General features: G+C 37.8%; 1 protein-coding gene across 4 annotated transcripts in view; it reads right to left on the reverse strand.

Annotated features, from left to right (window-relative positions):
* Positions 1-22,490, reverse strand: part of PDE11A (phosphodiesterase 11A) — a 142,020-nt gene that overhangs the window by 68,274 nt on the left and 51,256 nt on the right. For all 4 annotated transcript variants that reach the window (XM_061454250.1, XM_061454276.1, XM_061454260.1 and 1 more), the window contains exons 3-6: positions 9,808-9,897; positions 7,543-7,683; positions 5,604-5,668; positions 763-898 (exon numbers count right to left, since the gene is read on the reverse strand). In XM_061454250.1, coding sequence (XP_061310234.1) covers positions 763-898; positions 5,604-5,668; positions 7,543-7,683; positions 9,808-9,897 — 432 coding nt within the window. The remainder of the gene's footprint in view (positions 1-762; positions 899-5,603; positions 5,669-7,542; positions 7,684-9,807; positions 9,898-22,490) is intronic.

A 22,490-nucleotide genomic window follows, 5' to 3' on the forward strand; every position in this document is an offset into this window, starting at 1 on the left:
CCAAGCGCACTTATTGAGTAATATGATTTAGCAAACTTGCTGACCAAGGCTCTCCACTGATTAATGTGCTGCCCAACGGCTGGCCAAGTCCCCCATAGGAATACTATTTCACTGGATAGAATTCAGTGAAGATTTTGTCCTTCCATATGTCTCTGACATTCATTTAGGTGTTAAGTATACATATATCCTTTTAAATGTACCTACACCTTCCTAACTGAGGCTGGAATGAAAACCTTAGGATACAAACACAACTTTTATTAGGAGTGGTATGCATCTTGGAGAAATAACTAATCCAGAGTGCATATTTTATTTGTGCAAATTAAAAGGTTAGTTGGCCAAATTAAATCACAAACATTTGTTCCTCTAGATACCGTTTCTGTTTACTCTCTGTATGTGTACAGTTCCAGTCACCCCAACAACTAACAATGATGGTGCTGCTTATGCTGAACACCAGCAGCTGAATATTCAGCAATAAAAATCAGTTTGCATGAATATCAAATCATTTGTTAGAGGAAGGTATCATTTATAAATAGGGAAAGAAGTGAATCCTGGACAGATTAAGTAACTGCATAAAGTCATACACTAGTTCAGTGGCCTGTTTATAGCCATGTCAACATCAGCAGACCAGGAGGACATACTGGACAAATAATTCAAAATAAATATTCACACTTCACAGGCATTTGGCTATAACAGTAAAATGGTGTTATATTAGTTGCAATGCTAAAAATACGATGTATATTTGGATTTCTAAAAATCTCTTACTTCAGCATCAAAGCGAGGATCCTGATAGGCATCACTGATGTTCACAGGGAGACCTGTGGACGCTACGAGTTCAGCAATGCTATTATTTATTAGCCAGTCAGAATAAGACGATGATTTCTCCACGTTGTCCTTGAAACTATCAAAAGGCATGGCAAGGTAAGACAAGAATACAGTCAGTGTTGTTTGGAAGTCCAGCATGTCTTATAGGCATATTCATAGGAAGAACAGAACCATTCACAGTTATTAATGGTTAACAAACATTATCTGTGGAGCAATAATTTAGTATTTATTGAAATGGTACATCAAAAAATCTCAACACAATTCTTTATGGTTAAAATATCATTGGTCTCACAAATAAAGTAAATACAATCTTTAATGAAGAAATGCATTTACATGTGAATCAAAGAGTGGGATTATGTTCCAAGCTTCTGTGGGATACAGGCCTGCTCACAAAAAGCAACCAGTTCTAAATAATATTTTCTGTAGTGCTACCTGAAAGTATATAATCTTGGGAATTTATTTTTTCAAATTAGTCTAATAGTTTGTGGTACTTTTAATTCACACGTCCAATGGCTATCCTGTCAAGGGAAATGCTATTTTTTTAGATCATGGTCTGAAATGCCAGACCTGAATGGCTGAAGAAGGGATCATCGAATAAGTCTTAAAAATCAATAATGTAAGTGTGCTGCAGCAGGTGGATCCAAGTAGATACACAGTACATGACGTTTTTCTTTCTTTTTTTTCCCTGGCTGAGCTACTGACACATCTACCGAGGGGCTAGACAGATGTCAGTAAATGAGCATAAGACTCTAGAATTATGGGCTCAACTCACCACACTCCACTGCTGCTTCTGCAGGAAACCACACAGGCATTAAAGTCCTCACTTTAAGCCTCATCCAATCATCAAGGAAATTCTCACAGACTTATTGCAGACAGGTTTTTGACATTGTCTAGGTGTAGCTATTCATGCACGAATAAACGAATGCGTGTTGTCTTAGTTTAAGAAGAAATTTTCAACGTTGCTTAGAAAAAAAGTGAGTCTGAGCAGACATGAAGAAGACTAGAATAGTTTGAAGCTTCAAAGTAATGCCCATGAATGAAAGAAGGATGCATAGTACAATGCTTGAAAGGCTCAATCAAAGTGAAAGGATTGATTTTTACTGGCTGCACTGATTTTCTGGAGACTAATTCAACTAAGTTGCTCATTTGAAAGAAAACTCAAAAAGACTATAAATAAATATACTAATAATGATTTACACAAATAAATCTAAGTGTTAGCAACTTTCATTTGCGCTAAACATTTTGAGTGACTGCAATACATCTTATATGTATACTTTGACAAGAATCTTTACATAAATATACTGTTTTCTGAGCTAAGTAAAAAATTCAGTTTTATAATTTAAAATTTCTCAGGAGACCAATACTTGAGAAATAAAAAAAATCTTGACAGATAAGGATCTAATTTCAAATGCGCAGCTCCCAGTTCATACTTTAAAAATCTGGGGGATATTATTATTATATAAGACACTTTAAATTGGAACTGCATTATGGGTGCCAAGCACTTTATGCAGCAAATAAATTCAAGTAAAAGAAAGAAGACATCATTCAGGAAGAAGTTTTGAAAGTGTGTTCTACTACGTTGTCTCCATTCCTAACAAGGGCTTTACAACTACACTCTGGAAGAGAGGCACTCAGCTTTCACTAGGAAGAAAAATCAATGATTAATTTTGATGCAAATCACAGCCAGCTGGTGCTCTCTCCATCCTTAGCAGCGCAGAACACACCAAAGCAACAATTTTCTCCAAACTGTGGAAAGCCGCGAATCCTGCTGGACTGATGCAGGCAGCTTCATGCCACCATCTCCCACACCCTAGCAGGAGCAACACATACCATGCAGGAGAGCGAACTCTGCTGCTCAAGGGCACTGCGCAGTGCTGCAGGGTCCTTTATACAGCTGCTTGCCTTGCTGTCTCCCCGAGTATCCCTGGCACAGATGGCAGAAAGTACAGTAGGGAAGTGGTACAGCCAAAGTCATGGGTACCTTCAATCCTCTCTAAGCAGTGACATGAACCTTTCCACCTCCTAGGACTAGAAGATCACAAAGGTGCCTTACAAAGCATAAAAATACTGCAGGAAATGGGGCAATACTGAGCATACATAATCCCAGAGTCTGGTGGTGAAACAGTAGTAGCAGAGATTTCAACACTTTCTCTGTCCTAAGCCAACTGACAGAGATATTTTCTCCCACACAACCCACATTCTGGCTCATGACCATAACCAGTGCTACCGAGGTTAGACAGCTGTAATCTCAGCTACATCAACTGCCAAAATGACTTCTGTGCAGGAAAGACATAGCCCACAGCACCCTCCCTTGAGTTCATACTCATCTAGAATACATCAGAACTGAACTCTCAAGGCTTCTAACGTTTGTATAATCTTAAAAGGGAAAGAAAATTTAGGAGACTTGGCAAACCTCTACTTCAAGAACTAAATGGCAAAAACAAGAGCATCAGTGTGCCATAATGGATGATAAACAAACTTGATCATGGTGTGTGCTGGAAAATTGCAAATTGAACAGATAAATGCCAATGTGGTTTTGCAAGGTATTTCTTTACAACCAACAGCAAAGAAAAAAAGATATGAGTATTCATTGTATTATTTAGGGACTAAACATTTGAGCTGCTATTAGCTAGATGGAGGAAGGGCAGAAGAAAAGCCTATTTCTTCTAAAACTGTATAAGAAAATATTTTGGGACATTAAAAGTTATATTGTCCTTGGACAATATCTCTTTCAGATAAAACTTGTAACTAGAACTATGCCTATAATCTCTTTAAATTTCCACTAAAATTTCAAAGAAATAATATTTATCTTCACTGGTGTAATGCTGAAAAAACTCATCTTGTTATTTTTTGCCACATGAAATGTCTCATGACTTTACATCATTTGTGGCTATAGAATGCAGAATGAAAAGGGCAAAACTCCCTAGAAAAGTGCTCAAATGTCAAGGGCTCGCGGCATTGTTCTATATCCTAAATAACCTTTATTTTCCCACTGTAGTGAAAATAACTCGATCTGTGCCTGTGCTAGATCCGAATGTGACATCATATCTGTCAGTCTAACCTTGGTCTTTGTAAAACCCACTTCATTCTTGACTGGATGAAAAATGAAAGAAAAAGCAATAAATATATTGAGAGGCACAGAAATATACGTTTATAAACCTTATGAAGACTAGCTACCAGATTACATGTATTTATTCATGTCTCAGAATAAAGTTAAAATAATCTTGACTACATGCAGAGCAGACTACTACAAATTGCTTTTTGGTAACATGCTAATATAACTATGGTAACAAGAAATGAGCCAGCTTGGTTATCTTGACACCACTCCACATTGTTTTGACTAATCTGGCTACAGATCAAGTTTCAGAAAAACAGGAACAGCCACCACATCCCTTGATTCATACTCCTGTCCTGAACAAAAGGAATGTATTTTCACCCATTTAATTGACCTAGGAAAGACCAACTGCTACTCTGAAGTTCTTTGTCAAAAGCAGCAACTTGTTATTCCCAATAATATTTATTCATATTTAAACTTTCCTAATTTTTATCATTTGTTTTCCTTTTCCATTTTTCTCACCATTCCCATCTCTCAATTAATGCATAGGGCAGAGAAGAGACCTAGATTCTACCCATCTTTCTGTAGGGCCCTGAACACTGCTGTCAGCTTGCCCACCTTAAAAATCATGCCGTCCATTTTTGTAGTGCTGCAAGATCAATCCATGAAAAGCATTAAGAATTATGACCAGTCAATGTGCACATTAACCTTAATGAAGTGGTAGCTTCTTATTACGCTGGACATGGAGAAATATAGCACAAAAGAAGGCAAATTACCCCAAATATTTTTAGAAGGTGCTTAAAGGGCTTAAATATGGCAAAGCACAAAATAATCTTCAAGTTTGCTATGATACAGATAGCAAGTTGAATGGAAGGCCAGGTTATTCATTATGGCAGCCTTTTGAAACAGAAAATTCTAATTCAGAATCAGTATTGATTTGCATAAAACATGCATGCTAATCACTGAGTTTGGGCCCCAAAAGATGGGAGGAACCTTCTCACAGTAGCACTGAATGTTCGTCCACTTGTTTAGTATGTTGGACATTTTATGTGAACTGTTACCAGTTGTATTACCTTGTAGGACTTAATACAGCAACCCCACATAAACAAAAAGTTCTTCCTACTACTACTTAGTATTATCCCTTTATCAATGTTTAAATACAGATATTACTAACAAAATATTTACTTCTATTTTGACTGGGCTCCCAAAGAAGATTTAGTCAGAACATCATAATTTCTGGGAAATACACATTCCCTGAGGTTTTTAGGATTTCCAACTTGACAGCAAGAGCAGAAATAAAATTTTACTTTAAACCTTTCAACACAACTGTAATGAGGCATTTTGTAAGAGACCAACAATCTAAAATAATTTTCCAATTTTTACTTCAGTATTAACTGTGCAAAACATAGTTAATATGTCCTCCATGAGTTCAAAAATTAAAAAAAAAAAAATCATTGGTAACTTACTGGTTTCCTCTTTGAGACCCTGATACAATGTTAGCACACTTCTATATACTCACATATATATAAAAATATAACCATGCATATTTATTCAAGTAAGTCTCTATTTGAAGCAACAGGAGTCTTATTTGAGTAAAAACTGTAGGCACTCCTTCTTTAATCAAATCTATCCAAAGTTCCATAAAAAAATAAAACTATGATCAAGCAAATTTAAAACTATGTGAAAAATAAAACAATCCATTACCATAGAAGACATGAGCACTAACCTGTTGTCAGCATCAGCATTGCATTTTGGAGATAACAACTCAAAGGATTTTGTAAATTTCACCACCTGTCACAAAAAAAGTAACTTAAAATTGTTATTAAGATTAATAAATATGTAAGAAAACAGTAATGCAAGGTTCTTATATTTAAACTGTATTTTTAGCCAGTAGTCTTAGAATAAAAATTCAATCTGCATTCTCCCAGTGGAGAATTCATGTTCAAAATACACACTGTGCACAGTTTGCTAACAGTATCTAATCAAGTAGTATATCTTTAGATTCCTTCATGAAACCATTTTTTGCAACAGTATAACGCTTCTCTTTAAAGGGCTTTGGAACATGAATTATGGAGCTTTGTTCAACCTTTACTTTCTTTAACATAGGAAAGTAAACAGAAACACTCACTTGGTCTACTAATTGCAACCAATTTTCCTTGAACTTATGTGCCAACAGAACATAAATGAAACATTTTAAGACAGGCTAATGTGACACAGAACATGTCATGGTTTTGGATGCGAGTGTGGGTCCGCTTTTTTCCACTTTGGTTCTGTATTACAAAAGCTTTCCATGTGATGTAAAAATTACAGTATTTTAGACATGGCTTAACGTTGAGTTACTCTGTGGAGATCTATTTTGATATATAGGTTAACCCTCCAAAATTCAGGGAAATCGGGAAAATAACTGTTTTTCCACTTGTAAAAAATGACTGAGTGGGTGGCAAAATGCCATTCTCCTATTCCAAATCAACCTAAGGTTTATGAATGATTAGAAAAAGTTCAGGCTTATCTGAATACCCTGGCTATCCACATTTCAGAATTCAGTCTAGAGGAATGAGAACTCACTGGCTGTGGTTTGGTAAAAAACCCCCTCAGTGCCCAAAGGCAGCAACAGTACCAAGAGCAGAAAAATGAAGTGAACAATGCCACCCGCAGCCTGCTACTAACACAATGTACTTTTCTGTGAAAAATGAAAATCATTTTATACTGGCAAACTTAGTGGCATTTTGTAAGAATGTAGAAGAACCGTATATTGCAATTATAAAATGGGAAGGAGGGGGTGTAGGTCTAGAAAGAGAAAATAAGCTAGAAACATTACATTTCTCTGACAGAGAACATATAAATAAAATACTACCCTTGATCTTGTTTTTATGAAAGCTAATGTAATTTAGGGTATACTCCACTGAAAGTACTTAATTTCTATTAGTTTAAATAAAATAAGAATCATGTCGTTCCTCCAGGAAAGAAAATGTTGTTGGGTTTTTTTTCTATCATGCACACAGACTCATGATCCTGCCTCTGCTAATCATTTAGACATGTCACAGCCCAGCAACAAATAATCAATTACAGAGTCAGTGAATCCAAAGGTACTTGAATAGAAAAAAGACTGATATTACAAGCGACATTTTTATCCTTCAACAACTTTTCAAATCAGTAGAAAGGAGGCTAGTTCATGTTGAATTGCCTGAAAACACTGAAGGGAACTACCAATATAAAGGCAGTCACTTCTTTTACTACTAATAACAATACTCAAAAAATGTTAAGCATTTATAAAGAGGCTCTTGTACCATACAAATGGCAGTATTACAAATTCCCAGTGAAAACCCATGTCAAAACGATGTGTGAAGCACAGCTCTTCATATATCCTACATAACATCTGTTCAACATAACAGAGCTCTTCAATAAAAGAATTTTTCCTTGGTTAAGTGGTCAGAGCAATTGCAAGAAAACCCTACCATACTTCAGTAATGCCAAAGGTTGTGCCTACTGGAGTTAAACCAAAACAGAGCTGCTGATAAAGATTCAACCTGTACTTACCTTACATTTAAGAATGATGTGCTAGAAGAATACTTGCCATTACTCTACATATGAAACAGCTTTATGACTTAGAAGCAGCTGATCCACCATTCATTGTGCCTTGCTGCACAATGTGTAGCCATACTTACTGGTGATTCGATATCTTCCAATAGCAATACTGAGCATCGTTCACACTTCAGAAGAGTCTGGGCCCGATGCATGATTTTCTTGACAATTTTCTCCAAGTCAGTCTGTTCCTCAAAGAGGTCATTCACGACTTCTAGTAAAGCCTGCATACAAAGACAGAAAAATCTTGTATTGGTCGTAGACTTAATAATACATGGAACATTGCAAAGGAAGCATAATCCCTGGGACTGATTTTAATATGAGCCATCAGAAACTTTATTCAAATAAAATTCTTCATTATTATGGCAACAGAATTAGGGTGGGGGTATCTGAAGAAAGAAGGAAGTGTTTCTTAGCCATAACTGGGTATAAATTAACTCCTAGCAAACAATGGGAATCTTTCAAACTATTTCACTGTAGTCCAAAAAATAATCAATGGCTGTAATCCAACTCTCTAAGTACACAGTATGGATTGAGTTACTTGATTTTCTGTGTTGAATTTGCTGATGCATTTAAACTAGATTTTATTAATTTATGGCCCATTTTGCATGCTCAAAGCTGGAAAGAAAGACATCAATACTTCCATATTCCAGTAGCACTCTGATCCAATCTTTACCACTAACAACGTCTGTAAAATATGTTTTAAAACAAAGGGCTTCCCCTCTCACTTAATCTGCTTTAAAAATAATAGGCCATGTTCTTTCTTACCATGGGTCCAGAGAAGTGTGCTTTATTCTTTATTCTGGTTTAAGAGGCCAACACTAAAGAACATCCATATAGGTAAGTATATAAACGTTAGTGGTCTTAGCTCTCCTAACACAATGGTTATCAACAAAATGTGGGTCACAGTCACTGGAAGTTGCCACCACCGGTATCCAGTTTGAAAGGGAAGGCAAATATGAGCTTGTCCATAGCATGTTACCTGCCAACTAATTTTATCAAAGCTAAAGACAACCAGCAGGTGAGAAATGCAATTAAGTACACGTTACCATGCAGTGGTCAAACACAAAGATATTTGTTATGCCTCACATGGCAGCAGCAACAAGAAACAAAGTTTATTCCTAATCCAATTTCCTGATGTGTCCAACCACCAGAATTTACCATTTTCGAATGAATAACGAGAATATCCCTAATACTATGGCCACTCTGAAGATTAAACGCTGACTCCTCAAAAAGTCTGTCATTGCTCCCTGCAGTCTGGGAATCTGCAGCAAATTTTAAGTCTCTATGTAGTCAAACAAGTATTTTGTTTGAACATCAAAGAAAAACGCCTTCAGAAGAAAATCTTTTCTTTTCACCCCATTTCTCCTCCACATCTCCCTCCTAAAACATAGTGGTCTGCAGTCAGACCTAGATGGAAGACAAGCTCAGATACTCCATGACGCTTAAGTATATACACCATTAGAAAGGGCTATTGCTAGTTTTCAAAGTAGTGGAAAGCATTAGTTTCCATGCATGGAAAGCACCAATATCCTGACTATATAAATATCAATGTTCAATGTACAGACTCACCCTGCTGTAGTTTCTCCTGCTCACTGAAGCAAGAGTAGGTTCAACACTACTGGTGGTATTTCTACTGAAGCTTTGGAGCTGTGATCCATGATAGCAAAAGTACCATTTCCTGCCATTGCAGGAAAGGTGATTAAAAAAACAAGGGGCAAAAAGCCAACAACTATAAAAAAATCCCTCAAAATTACAGTTTTATTTCTAAAAAAAAAAAAAATAAAGACTTTTCTGAGAAGTAAATGACATGTGAGCTCAGCATTATTTTCACTCCTTCGGAGACTCCTATACCAACTCATGCATGGCATCAGCAATCATGAGTAATGTGAGTAATGTACCTAAGCAGACACACCCTGTCAAAACCCTTCACATACAGGGTTTTTTCTTGCTTACTTTTATAAAGATACAGTCACATTATTTGCACATGAATTGAATGTTACAAATTCAGGATGGCAAAGGTTTGATATTTCTGGAATTCTATGAGAGCTTGAATGTCTGCCAAAGCAGTGCTCTCTCCTGCACTGTCTGTATCACAAATGCAATTGTTTCAGCACTACAAAGCATGGATCTGACATCAAGAAACAACAGACACAACCATGAGCGTATTTCCCTCCCACACTCTGTGTTTGCTACCTCAGTGAAGACAGTGATCTGTTGAAAATCCTTTTTCTTTTAAATAAAACATAGTTAAAGTGTCTGCTTAGCAAACACCCAATGCATAGCTGGAATCTGAAGGAACAAAAGACAGGAGTTTGATACTGATCCATTATACATTTTTTACTTACCCTGCTTCTGTCATATTCCTTCCTTGATGCTGCAAATAGCTGGGCATTGGATATGGCAATCCCACAGAAAGGGAGATACATCTGCATCACCTGGTATCAAAAGAAACTCCCAGTCATTAAAAACAATTGAAATTAGACACTCATGTTACTAGCAAAGAGACCTAAACATAGGGGACATGTTCCATGAGGGTCTCAGCTTGCTCACTCTTCAACAGACCACTAAAAGCAAAACAAAAATTATCATGGACAAGGCACATGAAATGGGTGGAACAGAGATCAAAGAAGTAGGAAAGACCAAATGCATTTGAGTTCATAGGTCCAAGCAGTGAGGGTCCTCTGTAACTTGTTTGAGAAGCTGAAGATTCTCAAGTCTACAAAATGTCTGCTGAAGATACTACAGGTTCCCTAGAAATTTTTTTTTTTTTTCTGGGCTGCTTTTGTGTTCTAAGCTCAACAAGAAATATTGAGTCACATTCCTGATGATTTCTAGAAGATCTAGAAGATTTTGGAGAATGCCAGCACAGTGGAACACAGCACGCTGATCCTAAACTATTAGTGAGAAAGCTGATTTTCTTCCAAATAAAGGGGAAGGGGAGAGGTGGGAGGTTAATGAACATGCTTTGAGAAACACCCCTGATTCACCACTGTACATTAAGAAAGATTGGAGAAGAGTGACTGGGAAACTATTTTGAGGTGCACAAGATGACTTTAGGCTAGCTGTGTGGAATGAATAAATTAGGCTAGTCAAATACCTGTAGGACTGGCACTTTCACAAAGACGGCAATGGATCAAAGTCCAATAACAGTAGCCACAGAGTGATAACAAGACTGTAACATACTGCCACTGCTGAATGGTAGCTTAAATCTGAGACATCAAAGTAAATTTTATAGGTGCTGAAAAACCTTAACATTTGCAAAGCCAGTGAGAGTCAGGACACTCTGCTGTTTACCGAGCCAAAAGAGTGCTTACAGCAGCTAACCTTTCTCTCTGCTTTGTCAAGTGGGAGATCCAGGGTAAGCAATCCTTTCTGTGACAAGTTTTGGCATCAAGAAGGTGGCATTTGTCTTTGAAATTCCATTTAATTAGAAAATCACTGCTAATCCAGGGAAACAGGCTATTGAGACTGTTGGGGGGGGGGGGGGGGAGGGAAGAAAACTGTAATCATCCAGGAGAACCAGAACAGCAGCAATTGCTGTTGTACTTTATCATCCTTAAATACCCCATTGGCTATATGTCTACTTCACCTGTGTTTGAGTAATGATTTTTTGAAAAGGATCTTCGGATCCTGAATTTTCTGCCTTCTCAGCTGCCATTCTTTCATAATAACTGCAGAATTTAAGGGAGCACAAATACACCCATACTGCTAGTTTGCAAACACTTTCATCCTTTTCCCATCAAGGTTCTCTCTGAATGAAAATGACATACTTTAGACCCTATGAACACTCTTGGAAAGGCAGTAATTAAACTAGCAAACTATTGCACTTGATCTGCAGGAAAGAGTAGACAAAGTGAAAAATAAAGACAGACTATTAACAATCACTAGGAGGGGTTAACTTTTTAAATGGTAAGAACTGAAAAAATTCTGCATATTTCAGTTTTGATAATATAGATAGGGTTTTGTTCCATTTTTTCTTGTAATAGTACTAAATACAAGTAAGAGATACAGTGTAGAAAAACTTTAACCGAAGAAAAGTCTGATCTTTAATACATTTATGAATATTATAGTGAGACTGGATATATCTTTTACTAGATAAAAATAATTAAATACTAGTATTTATTGCCCTACATTGGAACCTCTATTCCCAAAAGTAATGTTAACCTGTGGCAATGGAAAGCATACAAGAAGTTTATGAACCTTCAGCCACCACAAAACCAGCAAATAAATAGCAAAGATGTCTTTTTCAGCAAGAAAAAAATACGACTGTGCAATGTTGAAAAACATTGCTCTCTGCAACCCAAGATTCCAAGGCACTGACTTTATATAGAGATTAACATTCATAAAACACTTGTTTATGAAATGTCAAGAGTTTGAAAAACTGCTGACTTACATAATTCTTTTCACCCCTCAAGCTAATTGTGTAAGGTGCCATGCAACTATGAAGAAGACACCAAGTTAAGATAGAAGAAATTAATAAATTTCTACACCTATGGATAAATAAATAAGTAAATGAAAAACCAACTGTCAGGTAGAAAGGAACAACCCTGTGACAACAGATAAATCTATTACCCCTGTTTGCCTAAGAATAATTGACAAAACAAAAGCCTCCTGTCATTCCTCTTTTGTACTTTCTGAACAGTGTGACTGCTGCCTAAACTGCTTTCAGCAAATTATAATGCAGTACCAAATAAATAAAAAATAGACACATTTCTAGTGATAACTGAATCTTAAATAAGATTTTTTAGCCAAAATTGCAGAACGGAGTAAAAAGCAATTATTACATTCTGAATTCAAATTAGAAATTTAAATCAGTAGGACTCAAGACTGCTTCACAACCACCTCCAAACTCTACACAAATATAGTGGAACATAATATTAAACACTTGCGTAAGCCACAGCACATACTGTGAGGAGCTGTTATTTTCAGTCACTTCAGGGATTTTTCCCTAAAAAAAAAAATTTGAGAAAATCGCACATACCACTATGTTGTGCTGTAAGCCCAAGCCAGCAACTCAGAATCATGCAGCTGCTTGCTCACTACCTCCCTTCTTCTCTCTGGTCCCAGCAGGATGAGGAGGAGAATCAAAAGAATGTAAACCCCACGGGTTAACATAAGAGCTGCCCAATAACTAAAGTATAATATAAAACTGCTGGTACTACTACCAATACTAATGATAAGGGAAATAACAAGGGCAGACAATATGAAACTAAAAAGGGAAGGGGGAAAAACAACCCAACAATAAATACAAGTGGCTCACAATACAATTGCTCACCGCCTGCTGACTGATACCCAACCCAACCTAAACTAATTAAGCAGTTATCTGGGCCTTCTGGGTAACTCCCCCCAGTCTATATACTGGGCATGATGTGCTGTGGTATGGAATACCCCTTTGGCTACTTTGGGTTAGGTGTCCTGTCTCTGCTTCCTCCCAGCTTCTCATGCTCCTCCCCACTGGCAGAACATGAGAGACTGAAAAGTCCTTGATCAGAGTAAACATTACTTAGCAACAACTAAAAACATCAGTGTATTATCAGCACTGTCCTCAGACAAAAGCCAAAACACAGCACTGCACCAGCTACTGAGAAGGAGAAAAATAACCATTACGACTGAACCAAGGACACCCTATAAGCTAGATACATCTTTTTTTCCTGCTTTTAAGTGGTAGGTATATAACTACTAATCCTCTGATGCTCCAAGGTAAAAAGCATATAAGCATATTACATCACTGAACCATAACACACTGTAATTCCATTTCCATTCCTTCCGATTACTACCATTGCTCCTTAAACAAAAGGATGTAACTTATAATGACTATAAATCACAGTCCATATTTTACTACCTTCATTCTCCAGCATGGGTATGCTTCAGTAATATAATACTGACTTTTGGTAACAGCAAATAAATTGCACAGAAGACTAAATTGTATTGTGAGGACAAGGTATTGAAAGGTTGGTCAAAGACACATTATTAAGTAGCACATAACAGAAAATGACACAGATAAATGACATGGTTATGTTAACTTGCCTTGCTGATACAAGATCTTGTAAGAAGGAGCAATTTTCTTTATCCCTGTCTGCTGCTCTTCCTGTGGCACTAAACAGGCCAGGACAGCTTGCTTCTACCAGCCAACATTTGTACAGGTTTTACCAAGCAGTTTTGTTAAATAGTGAAGCCAACCTGATGCTGGAACTTGAAAAGGAATCACTGACACTTGATCCAAAGGTTGAGTATATGACATGTTTCCATTGCACTAATGCATAAAGATTGGTGTGAAACTAATGAAAAAACACCTAACATACCCTTCTGAAAGACATAAAATAATTTTCCTTTGCTATACTGAAGTCCATTTAAATTTTCTTTCAGATATACTCCATTTTGAAACAATGGAGTATATCTGAAAGAAAATTTCCTTCCACATCTATTTTGAGCTAATTACGCAAAAAGAGCCTGCAGACTTATTAAACAAAACATTTTCCTAAGAAAGTAAATAGAATATAAAACCTTCAAAAATATAGCTTTAACAGATATACCTCATTAATTCATTTTGGCAAATAAGATTAGCTGAATTGATTCATCACAGTACTATTGCAGCGTATTAATGAACAAATCAGTAAATATGTAACAAAGTATTTTATAAAAATTATGTTAAATCTGAATAATAAGCTAATCTAATGAACCTGCCAAGATGTTGGAAGAGACTTCTATTTTTTTCATGCCAACTATAAGGCATCAGATACAATAACTGCAGCTTAACAAGATTATACTGTGAATTACTTGAGCATTCAAGTTTCAGGTAACCTGACACAGTTTCTCACATCTAGCTCTCCAAGAAGTACGGCATCCTTGGGTAGCAACTCCACTCACTTCACAGATTCACAGCAGCATAAAAGAGCTAAAAAGCTGTGCTCACTTACAAACGGTTCAATATTTTATCAGAGCAGGAAACCTTATATGAAAAGACAATGAAGTAACAGGCACTGGTTCAATATCTCAACCTTCTCATTTGAAAATTATATTCGTTCGTTATGGGGCTATTTTATGTTAGGAGCATTAAAATACAACCACCAAGGGAATGAACAGGGTAAGTACTGGAGGCTTTAACATTCAATTATGCAACCACATAAATTTTCAGCTAGGTCCTGAAGATGACGTATCCTTTCTGCAAAACTACAGTAAGATCAAATAACCACCCTGACCATAATTACTTTTTCCTTCCCACAGAAGGATATAGTCCCATTGCTTTAGCATCTCCACACATGTCCAGACTTGTATGCCCAAAGTTAGAGCTTTAAATCCACAGTAAGACCTGCAGCAGTAGTCTGATATCTGGAAGTACAAAGCATTTCCAAATTCTGCATTACTAACTCTTAGGACAAGCAAGCTGCAACCTGTGCTTGTTTCACTGGGCTTTTTATGGCATCAGTTCTGAGATCCAGATGAAGCTGCCATGGTTTAAGCCCAGCCGGTAACAGAACCACACAGCTGCTTGTTCACTCCCCTACTTCTCCCCACTCCCAGTGGGATGAGAAGGAGAATCAAAAGAATGCAGACCCCATGGGTTAAGATAACAGTACAATAACTAAAGTATAATACAAAACTATTACTACTACCAAAAATAATAAGAAATAAAAACGGGAAAGAATATAAAACTAAAAGGAGACAGGGAAAAAACCCAACAATAAACACAAGTAATGCACGACACAATTGCTCACCACAATACAATTGCTCACCACCTGCCAACCGATACCCAGCCTGACACAAGCAGCGAACTGGGCCTTCTGGGTAACTCCCCCCAGTCTATATACTGGGCATGACGTGCTGTGGTGTGGAATACCCCTTTGGCTACTTTGGGTCAGGTGTCCTGTCTCTGCTTCCTCCCAGCTTCTCATGCCCCTACTCACTGGCAGAACATGAGAAACTGAAAAGTCCTTGATCAGAGAAAGCATTACTTAGCAACAACTTAGAACATCAGTGTGTTATCAGCACTGTCCTCGGACTAAAGCCAAAACACAGCACTGCACCAGCTACTAAGAAAGAGAAAAATAACTGTTACAGCTGAACCAAGGACAGAAGTGCACCAGTTCTCCCTCAGAATTTCAGAGCACAGTCTTCCATATGCTCCCTCTTCACAATCTGAATTCCATAGGCTAGAGGTTCCATACCTGGTGGCATAGTCATTTGAGCATACCAGCATCAGAATGTCCTGAGATGTAACACTCATTTTCCTTTCATCTGGCTTTTCATAGATGCTGAGGCATACTCAGAATACGTAAGTTAGTAACGTGCTTATCAGTGTTCCTCTGAACTGCTAAACATAAGTTAAGGGTTTCTCTCATGATCTGGGCTTGGCTGTCACAATAACTTCATAGTGATATAAACTTTTTCATTGTCAGAAAGAGGCAGGAGAGACCACCCCTGGTCAAACTCTTTCTGATAACACCTTTCCCTGCATTGCACAGACTGGGGATGATGGTCCTTGCAGAACCTAAAACTGCTTCCCTTGCTACCCAAGAAAAGGCCCTGCAGGCTCGTACTTTAAAACTTCGAAAGAAAGCTGTTTTCTATAACTGGGTGCCTCACAGGAAATAAGTTGGGAAATCTTCTCTTCACAAGAAAGTATAAAAATCCTTAATATATAAATAGTTTCCCATATAAATATATAAACAGTTTCCCAGCTGCAGTGTTGTTTTACCCTCACACAGAGCACAAACTCCATATCAACCATAGAACAGTACGAAATATTACTTTTCTTACTCCATTTAAGAATATAGGTGTTAATATCTGCAGGTCTCAACATATCTTTTGGCAGACCTACAATGCAGAAAGTTATTAGCTAATTGTGAAAACCAGCCAGTGCTGCAATGGCAGCATGCTGCAAAAATAAGGTGCAGCTTCACGCTTGCTGGCTGGAAAGAAGCCCTGAGTACAGCTTCAGCTAAATGCAATGACATTCACCCTGCCTCCCCCACATGCGGTTTCTCCTGCACTAAGCATCCTCAGAGAGCACCCAATGCCATAACTATCAGCTAGATATAGTCAGACTCATGACTTCTGCATTCTACAAGCATCCCCCTGTCTGTGGTCACAAACAAAAACAAGCTGATGTCTGGTGAAAGAAGCAGCTGCTCAGTAAGGTTTGTGTACCCAATCTGGCACAAACTCCAGGTTAAGCTCTCTGCAAATGCTTGTCTGGTTCAACTGTTTTCTTTAGTGTCCACAGGAGCCACTTCTCTTTACACAGCTTCTTTGGTAAGTAAGCCTGTGGGGAAAATGAGCTAGTAGAGGCTTCCTAGAAAGACAAAAAAAGTCCTTTAAAGTAAATGTTTTGCTACAGTTTCAAAAGTTTTGTGGACATGCTAAAAACCAAGTCAGGGAAGCCAGCTGCCCTTTGAAACACTTCCTAAAGTGTTAAAAATAGGTTCAGGTAATGAAATATTTTACTGAATTCTGAAAACCATAGACCAAAATCAATTGCAAAATGGTTAAGCACAAGCATTCATCCAGACTCCATTACTTTCTGTCAGCTGCACAGAGTCTAGCTATCCATGCCTCTGGTAAAATCTGATCGACACCTAGGCTTGCAATTCTCAGAAATATTTTCCAAAATTATTTTTCCATCCCAAGGATGGACAGCACAATTGCTTGGTAGAGACACTGTATGAATTATGGGCATACAAATAGAGCACATAGCACCCTCCTGTATCAGTGAACCTGCAGAGGCTCACAGGGCAATTTTCTATTGCTGACATTTTGTTTGAGGTTCTTTTTAGTTTCATTTGCATGTGATTGTTACTTATGCAGTACCATAAAAATGCCTTAATGCTCACAAAGAGCAGCATCTCTGTCCTATAAAGCTCACTAACAGGAAGCTTTTGGTGGCTGTAAACAGCCTGAAAAAGACTGTAAGAACATTTCTTCAGCACTGTGACTCTGTGCTTGCCTGCCTCATAAAATTACTGGCACACATTCAAACCAGATAACTGCGTCACCAGACAGATTACAACAGTCATCTGCTGTAGGAGCAGACTGATTACAGTTTGAAAACCTGAATCTTATGTAGGTCGCTGTCCTCACAAGCCATGGGACTGGGAGACTCTCACATGCAGGAGCAAGGGACAGGAGTGTAGCTCAAACAAGTTCAGCCTCAGCCTCTGACCATTTTTTAGGCCCCCATCACTGACCTTCTTTTGCTACAGCACAAAACCCATCTTCTCTTTTTTTTCTACTATACACCTAAGATCTTTAAACAGGGAAAACAAACGAGCATATTGACTTCTGTTTACTTTAATGCAGTTGTAAAACTATTTCTACAGAGAGAACTATACACATCTACTACTCCTATTTCATTTTTCTGGCAGAAATTTGGAGGTTCCTTGCGCCGGTCACTTTGCAGCTAAACATTATTCATGTCTGCCCTCACTATCATAAGGTAAAGTTAAGAAAAAAGAAATATCTAAAACCACTGAATTATTTTGTCATACACAAAAACATTGGCACTGGCTATTAAACCTATTTTTAGCAATATTCTGTAAGACGTTTTTAAACATGTTAATGTTGCACTGAATTTAGCTCTTGGTATAAAGTGGGAAGGACAATAAATTGTACTGTAAATTTCCACAGAGCACCTCATTTTAAATGCTGTTGCTCCAAATAAATCTGAAATATGAAAACATTTCTACTGCAGACTAGAAAGTCAAAAATAATTTAACTATATGCAAAATGGCTACTATTCTATGATCCAATCTTCTGATCTTATACATGCAAAAATCCAGCAATTTTCACTGGAAATTTTTCCTTCTCTTACACATACCCGAATCAGTGATGCCTAGTAATAAGCCCTGTCCCAGCAAACACTTCAAACTGCCACTCAGGTATTCAACATGATACAAAGCCAGCATTTCCAGCATGAAAAACAGGATTAAGAAGAGGAGAAAAGTTACACAAGGTGTAGCAGTCAAAGACAAAAAAATAGTGACACAAGGAGCATCACCATGCTAGTGCAAGTACCTGTAAGCCAAATGCCTGGCATTCAGCACTTAGTCCTGGGAGCTCAGCAAAAAAGCACATGAAGCTTGAAATCAAGGAAAAGACACCTTACAGGCAGCCTGAGCGATATGCTTCTATATTATAAGCAAGTTGAAAGCCATGGAGATTCCTCAGTGCAAGGGCTCCTGAGGACTCTCAAATCTGGATGGTGGAGGTAATGCACCATGTCTGTGTAAGCACCTGCAGCTAGAAGGCCATTAAATCAACCTGACAATTACAGTTGATGTTTCTTTATCAAGTCCAGTGTTTCCATCCATTAGTTTTGAAAGTTGGCAGTGCACCATCCTTTGGAGAAAGTCTTATTGAGAAGTGCTAGGCATGTGTTATTAGTTTGTTTGAAATAACATGAATGAGCAGCACCATGAAAGGTCACAAATGTCCTCAAAACTGCAATTCCTACCCACCAATTAACTTTCTTTCCTTCAAAGGTTGAGCATCAGTCATCTTTGACACATCTGAATTATATTATCACTTTAATAAAAGTCATGCTGAGAGGGTTCGGAGAGAACATTTCACCTGTGTAACGTTTTCCACAGCGACTAAGAGTGGCTGTTACTGCCTGGCTCCTCTCTCCTGTTTGAAAATGAGGCACTAGAGGCCAGTGTCCAGACACGGGAGCCTGCAGCCATTGTGTAAGGCAGGCGGTTCTGCAATGCCTTAAATCTCAGTATATCAAAGCACTTTGGCAGACCAGACCATGAACAAAGTTTTACAGCAGCAGTATCATGTCATTTTTTTTTTCCTTTTTCTAGAGACAGCAAAACGGAGCCAAAGAAAGATTAAGTGATTTATCTGAGGGGAAGAACAAGGTCAGGAAGAAATATTTTGTCAAAATTTTGGAAAACCTCCATTCCCACTATGCCTGAATCAGTATACCCAGCCTGCCCGAAGACACTTATAAAAGCTTTGTAAATGTCACTGCATGAGATGGGAAGATCTTTGCATTGGCACTGCAGAGTGAAGAGCAGTGAAGACCAATACTATCAATGCTGAAAAGAAGAGCTGCAGATCAGAACTTTAAACTGGCATAGCAGAATTAGTAAGTATCACAGCTTCAAAATTGATTTTTCCTACAACACAATTGCAGACTTCAGTTTTAACCTTTCAAATTGCACCACGTGTGATCTCTGGCAGATACTACCTATAATAACCAACCATGCAAATTGTTATTGAAAGCAAGAATAAATTCCATATTCATCCATACATTGAGAATGTCATCTTCAAGTCACAATTCTACTTACAACTCAGTTGCCATCTCCCAGTTCTTGTCAATGATGAAAACTAGATTTATTCATATACTTCTTGCTTCTGAAAACTATTTCTCCTAATTCTTGCCTTAGTCATAACTGAAGTGTCTTTTACTTTTTGTACAAACTAAACATTATCTTTAGAACCAGAGTGCAGGCATGGAATCAGAATCACAAACTGGTTGAGGTTGGCAGGGACCTCTGGAGGTCATCTGGTCCAACCCCCTGCTCAAGCAGGGCCACCTAGAGCTGGTTGCCCAGGACTGTGTCTTAGACAGCTTTTGAATATCTCCAAGGAAGGAGACTTCACAACATCTCTGGGCCACCTGTGCCATCACTCAGTAACTCTCACAGTTAAAAAGTGTTTACTGATGTTCAGGCAGTTTCCTGTGTTTAAGTTTATGGCCATTGTCTCTTGCTGTGAAGAGACCTTGAGAAGAGTCTGGCTACATCCTCTTTGCAACCTTCCATCACCTGTTTATACACACTGACGAGAAACCCCCATGAGACGTCTGTGCTAAACAGTCTCAGCTCCCTCAGCCTTTCCTCATTGCAAAGATGCTCCAGTCCCTCTAATAATTTTTGTGTGTATGTTCATTGGACTCTGTCAAGTTCATCCATGTATCTATTGCTCTTAGAAGCCAGAACTGGACATGTTGGTATGAGTCTTGAGTGAATCTCAATCCTGTTGCATAAATACTGCATGCAGTTTAACCAAAAAAAGAATTTATCATGTCTATATGTAACAGTCTGCACAGAGATCAGTGATATTACTAAGTTCCTACTCAGGTTCATTGGTTTTTGGTTTTTGTTTTTTTTTCCCCATGCTGAACTAACAGAAAGAGAATGTTTCTGGAAGAGTTTACTGCAGAGGCCTGATACCCTGCCATGCTGAGTTCCTCTTCAGCAAGGTGGGCATTCTTGACTGACTAAAGCCAATGCTGGTAAAAATCTTTCCTTTTAACTGAAACCCCAGCTGGAATACAAAAGCCTGAATCTAGCACATAAACCAGTCAGGCTTCCCAGGTTAAATTGTGCCTGGTATGAATAAGTTTAGCTCCTCTGATTGCCCACTGTTTGCAACACTAGTCCAAAGGAGATGGAAAGGGTTCCTTCTGGTCAACTAGAAAAAAAGGGGGAAGAAGATTTTCTTATGCAGGTGAGATCTAGAATTTGAGTGACAGCTTCAGCTTAAGCCAGGGACTCAGGACACTAGCTTTATTCCCTTTGCATTACTGCTTGTCAATCAGAGCATTTCTAGGGTTTCTTAAGATACTTTACTCCCAAATGAAAAAAAGTATCTTCAACAAGCAGAAATATCCCACAAAAGACAAATAACTAACCCTGCCTTTCACCACATTACTTTCTGTCTCTCTTCCAACCAGGATGCATCAGTACCTTGAACTCTTCTTCCACAATACATAAAAGCATCACAACACAACATAACACCACCATAGCTTTTACATAAATCCTTATGTTATTTTGTTGAGTTTCTCCCCAACATAGGGAAATTTGCCAGTGGTTTTTCTACATTTGCCTATTTGGACTTCACATATATATTTTGTGACTAGTATCATTGCTACTGAAAGTCATAGCTTTTTATGCTGGTGACACTTGTCTACACATACATTTCTCCTGAAAGGTCTTATTCTCCTTTCCAGTTTTTAAGGTGAAAAATAAGGAATACAGTGTATTCTCAATGTATCATTTTTACCCATATACTTTTTCTTAGAAATGCAATATTTCTGCAAAAGTGCAGAAACTTGTTCTAGCAGAATGGATTATGCAACTTGACACACTTGAAAACACTGTTATTTGAAACTGATTATGCCAATTAGGCAATCTGAATTAGCTTCTTTTATAGCATTTTGAGATCTGATTAAAAGCACTGCTAACTCAACATGCAATTTCTACCTATCACACTGTGTTAATGTTTCACATGAGGAAGTAGGAGAATAAAACCTACAAACCTTTGACAAAGAAAACAGTTCACAAACTATGTGTTGAGCTCATATAAGAAAAAAAGTGGTACACAGCAGCAATATCCTCTTTTGAACTGCTTCCATGCAAAATGACAGAATTTGCTAGAGGGAAAGTTATCTATAAACCTAGACAGTATCATTCTTAATGGTCTAAAAAAACCCAAAACTTAAGGTTAGTAACTACTAAACTAGAGACAGATGAAAACTAACGTAATACTAGAATAATTTTTTACACCACAAGAAGGAATAAAAATGCTAATTCTTATTAGATTCAAATGATAGGAGCTTTTGAAAGGCCATCATGAAGTACAAAAAAAAAAAAAATCTTTAACTGTTTTCTTAATAAAACTGTTTACAGAAAAGTGTGTTGAGCAATTGCATTACCTCTCCTCTTCTTCATTATGAGCACAGTTTAAAGGAACAACAGCAGAAAAGTAGCTGCAGTAATATATCCAACATCTTAATTTGGATTTATGTGGTTGTAACTTACAGAATTTTGTCGTCTTTAAAAGTGTGGAAATGTGGTTGATGCCTCAAGGACATTTTCATCAGCTCTGGCTCTATCGGTTCCACTGATGGCAGACCGACGTCAAAGTTTCTTTTACCCTTTCCAAGCAGACGCCGGTCAGAAGCTGAGCATAAATATTTACAGAATTTCAGAATTATGAAACCTGAATCACATCATTGTAGCCATGTAATTTTTAATACAGCCTGATTGGTCTGACATTCCCTGCTTTCTCTGTATCGCTG

Source organism: Pezoporus flaviventris, unplaced genomic scaffold, assembly GCF_033815535.1.
Source record: "Pezoporus flaviventris isolate CSIRO_AGI_PZ_B2104156 unplaced genomic scaffold, CSIRO_AGI_Pfla_v1 ptg000001l, whole genome shotgun sequence".
NCBI lineage: Eukaryota > Metazoa > Chordata > Aves > Psittaciformes > Psittacidae > Pezoporus > Pezoporus flaviventris.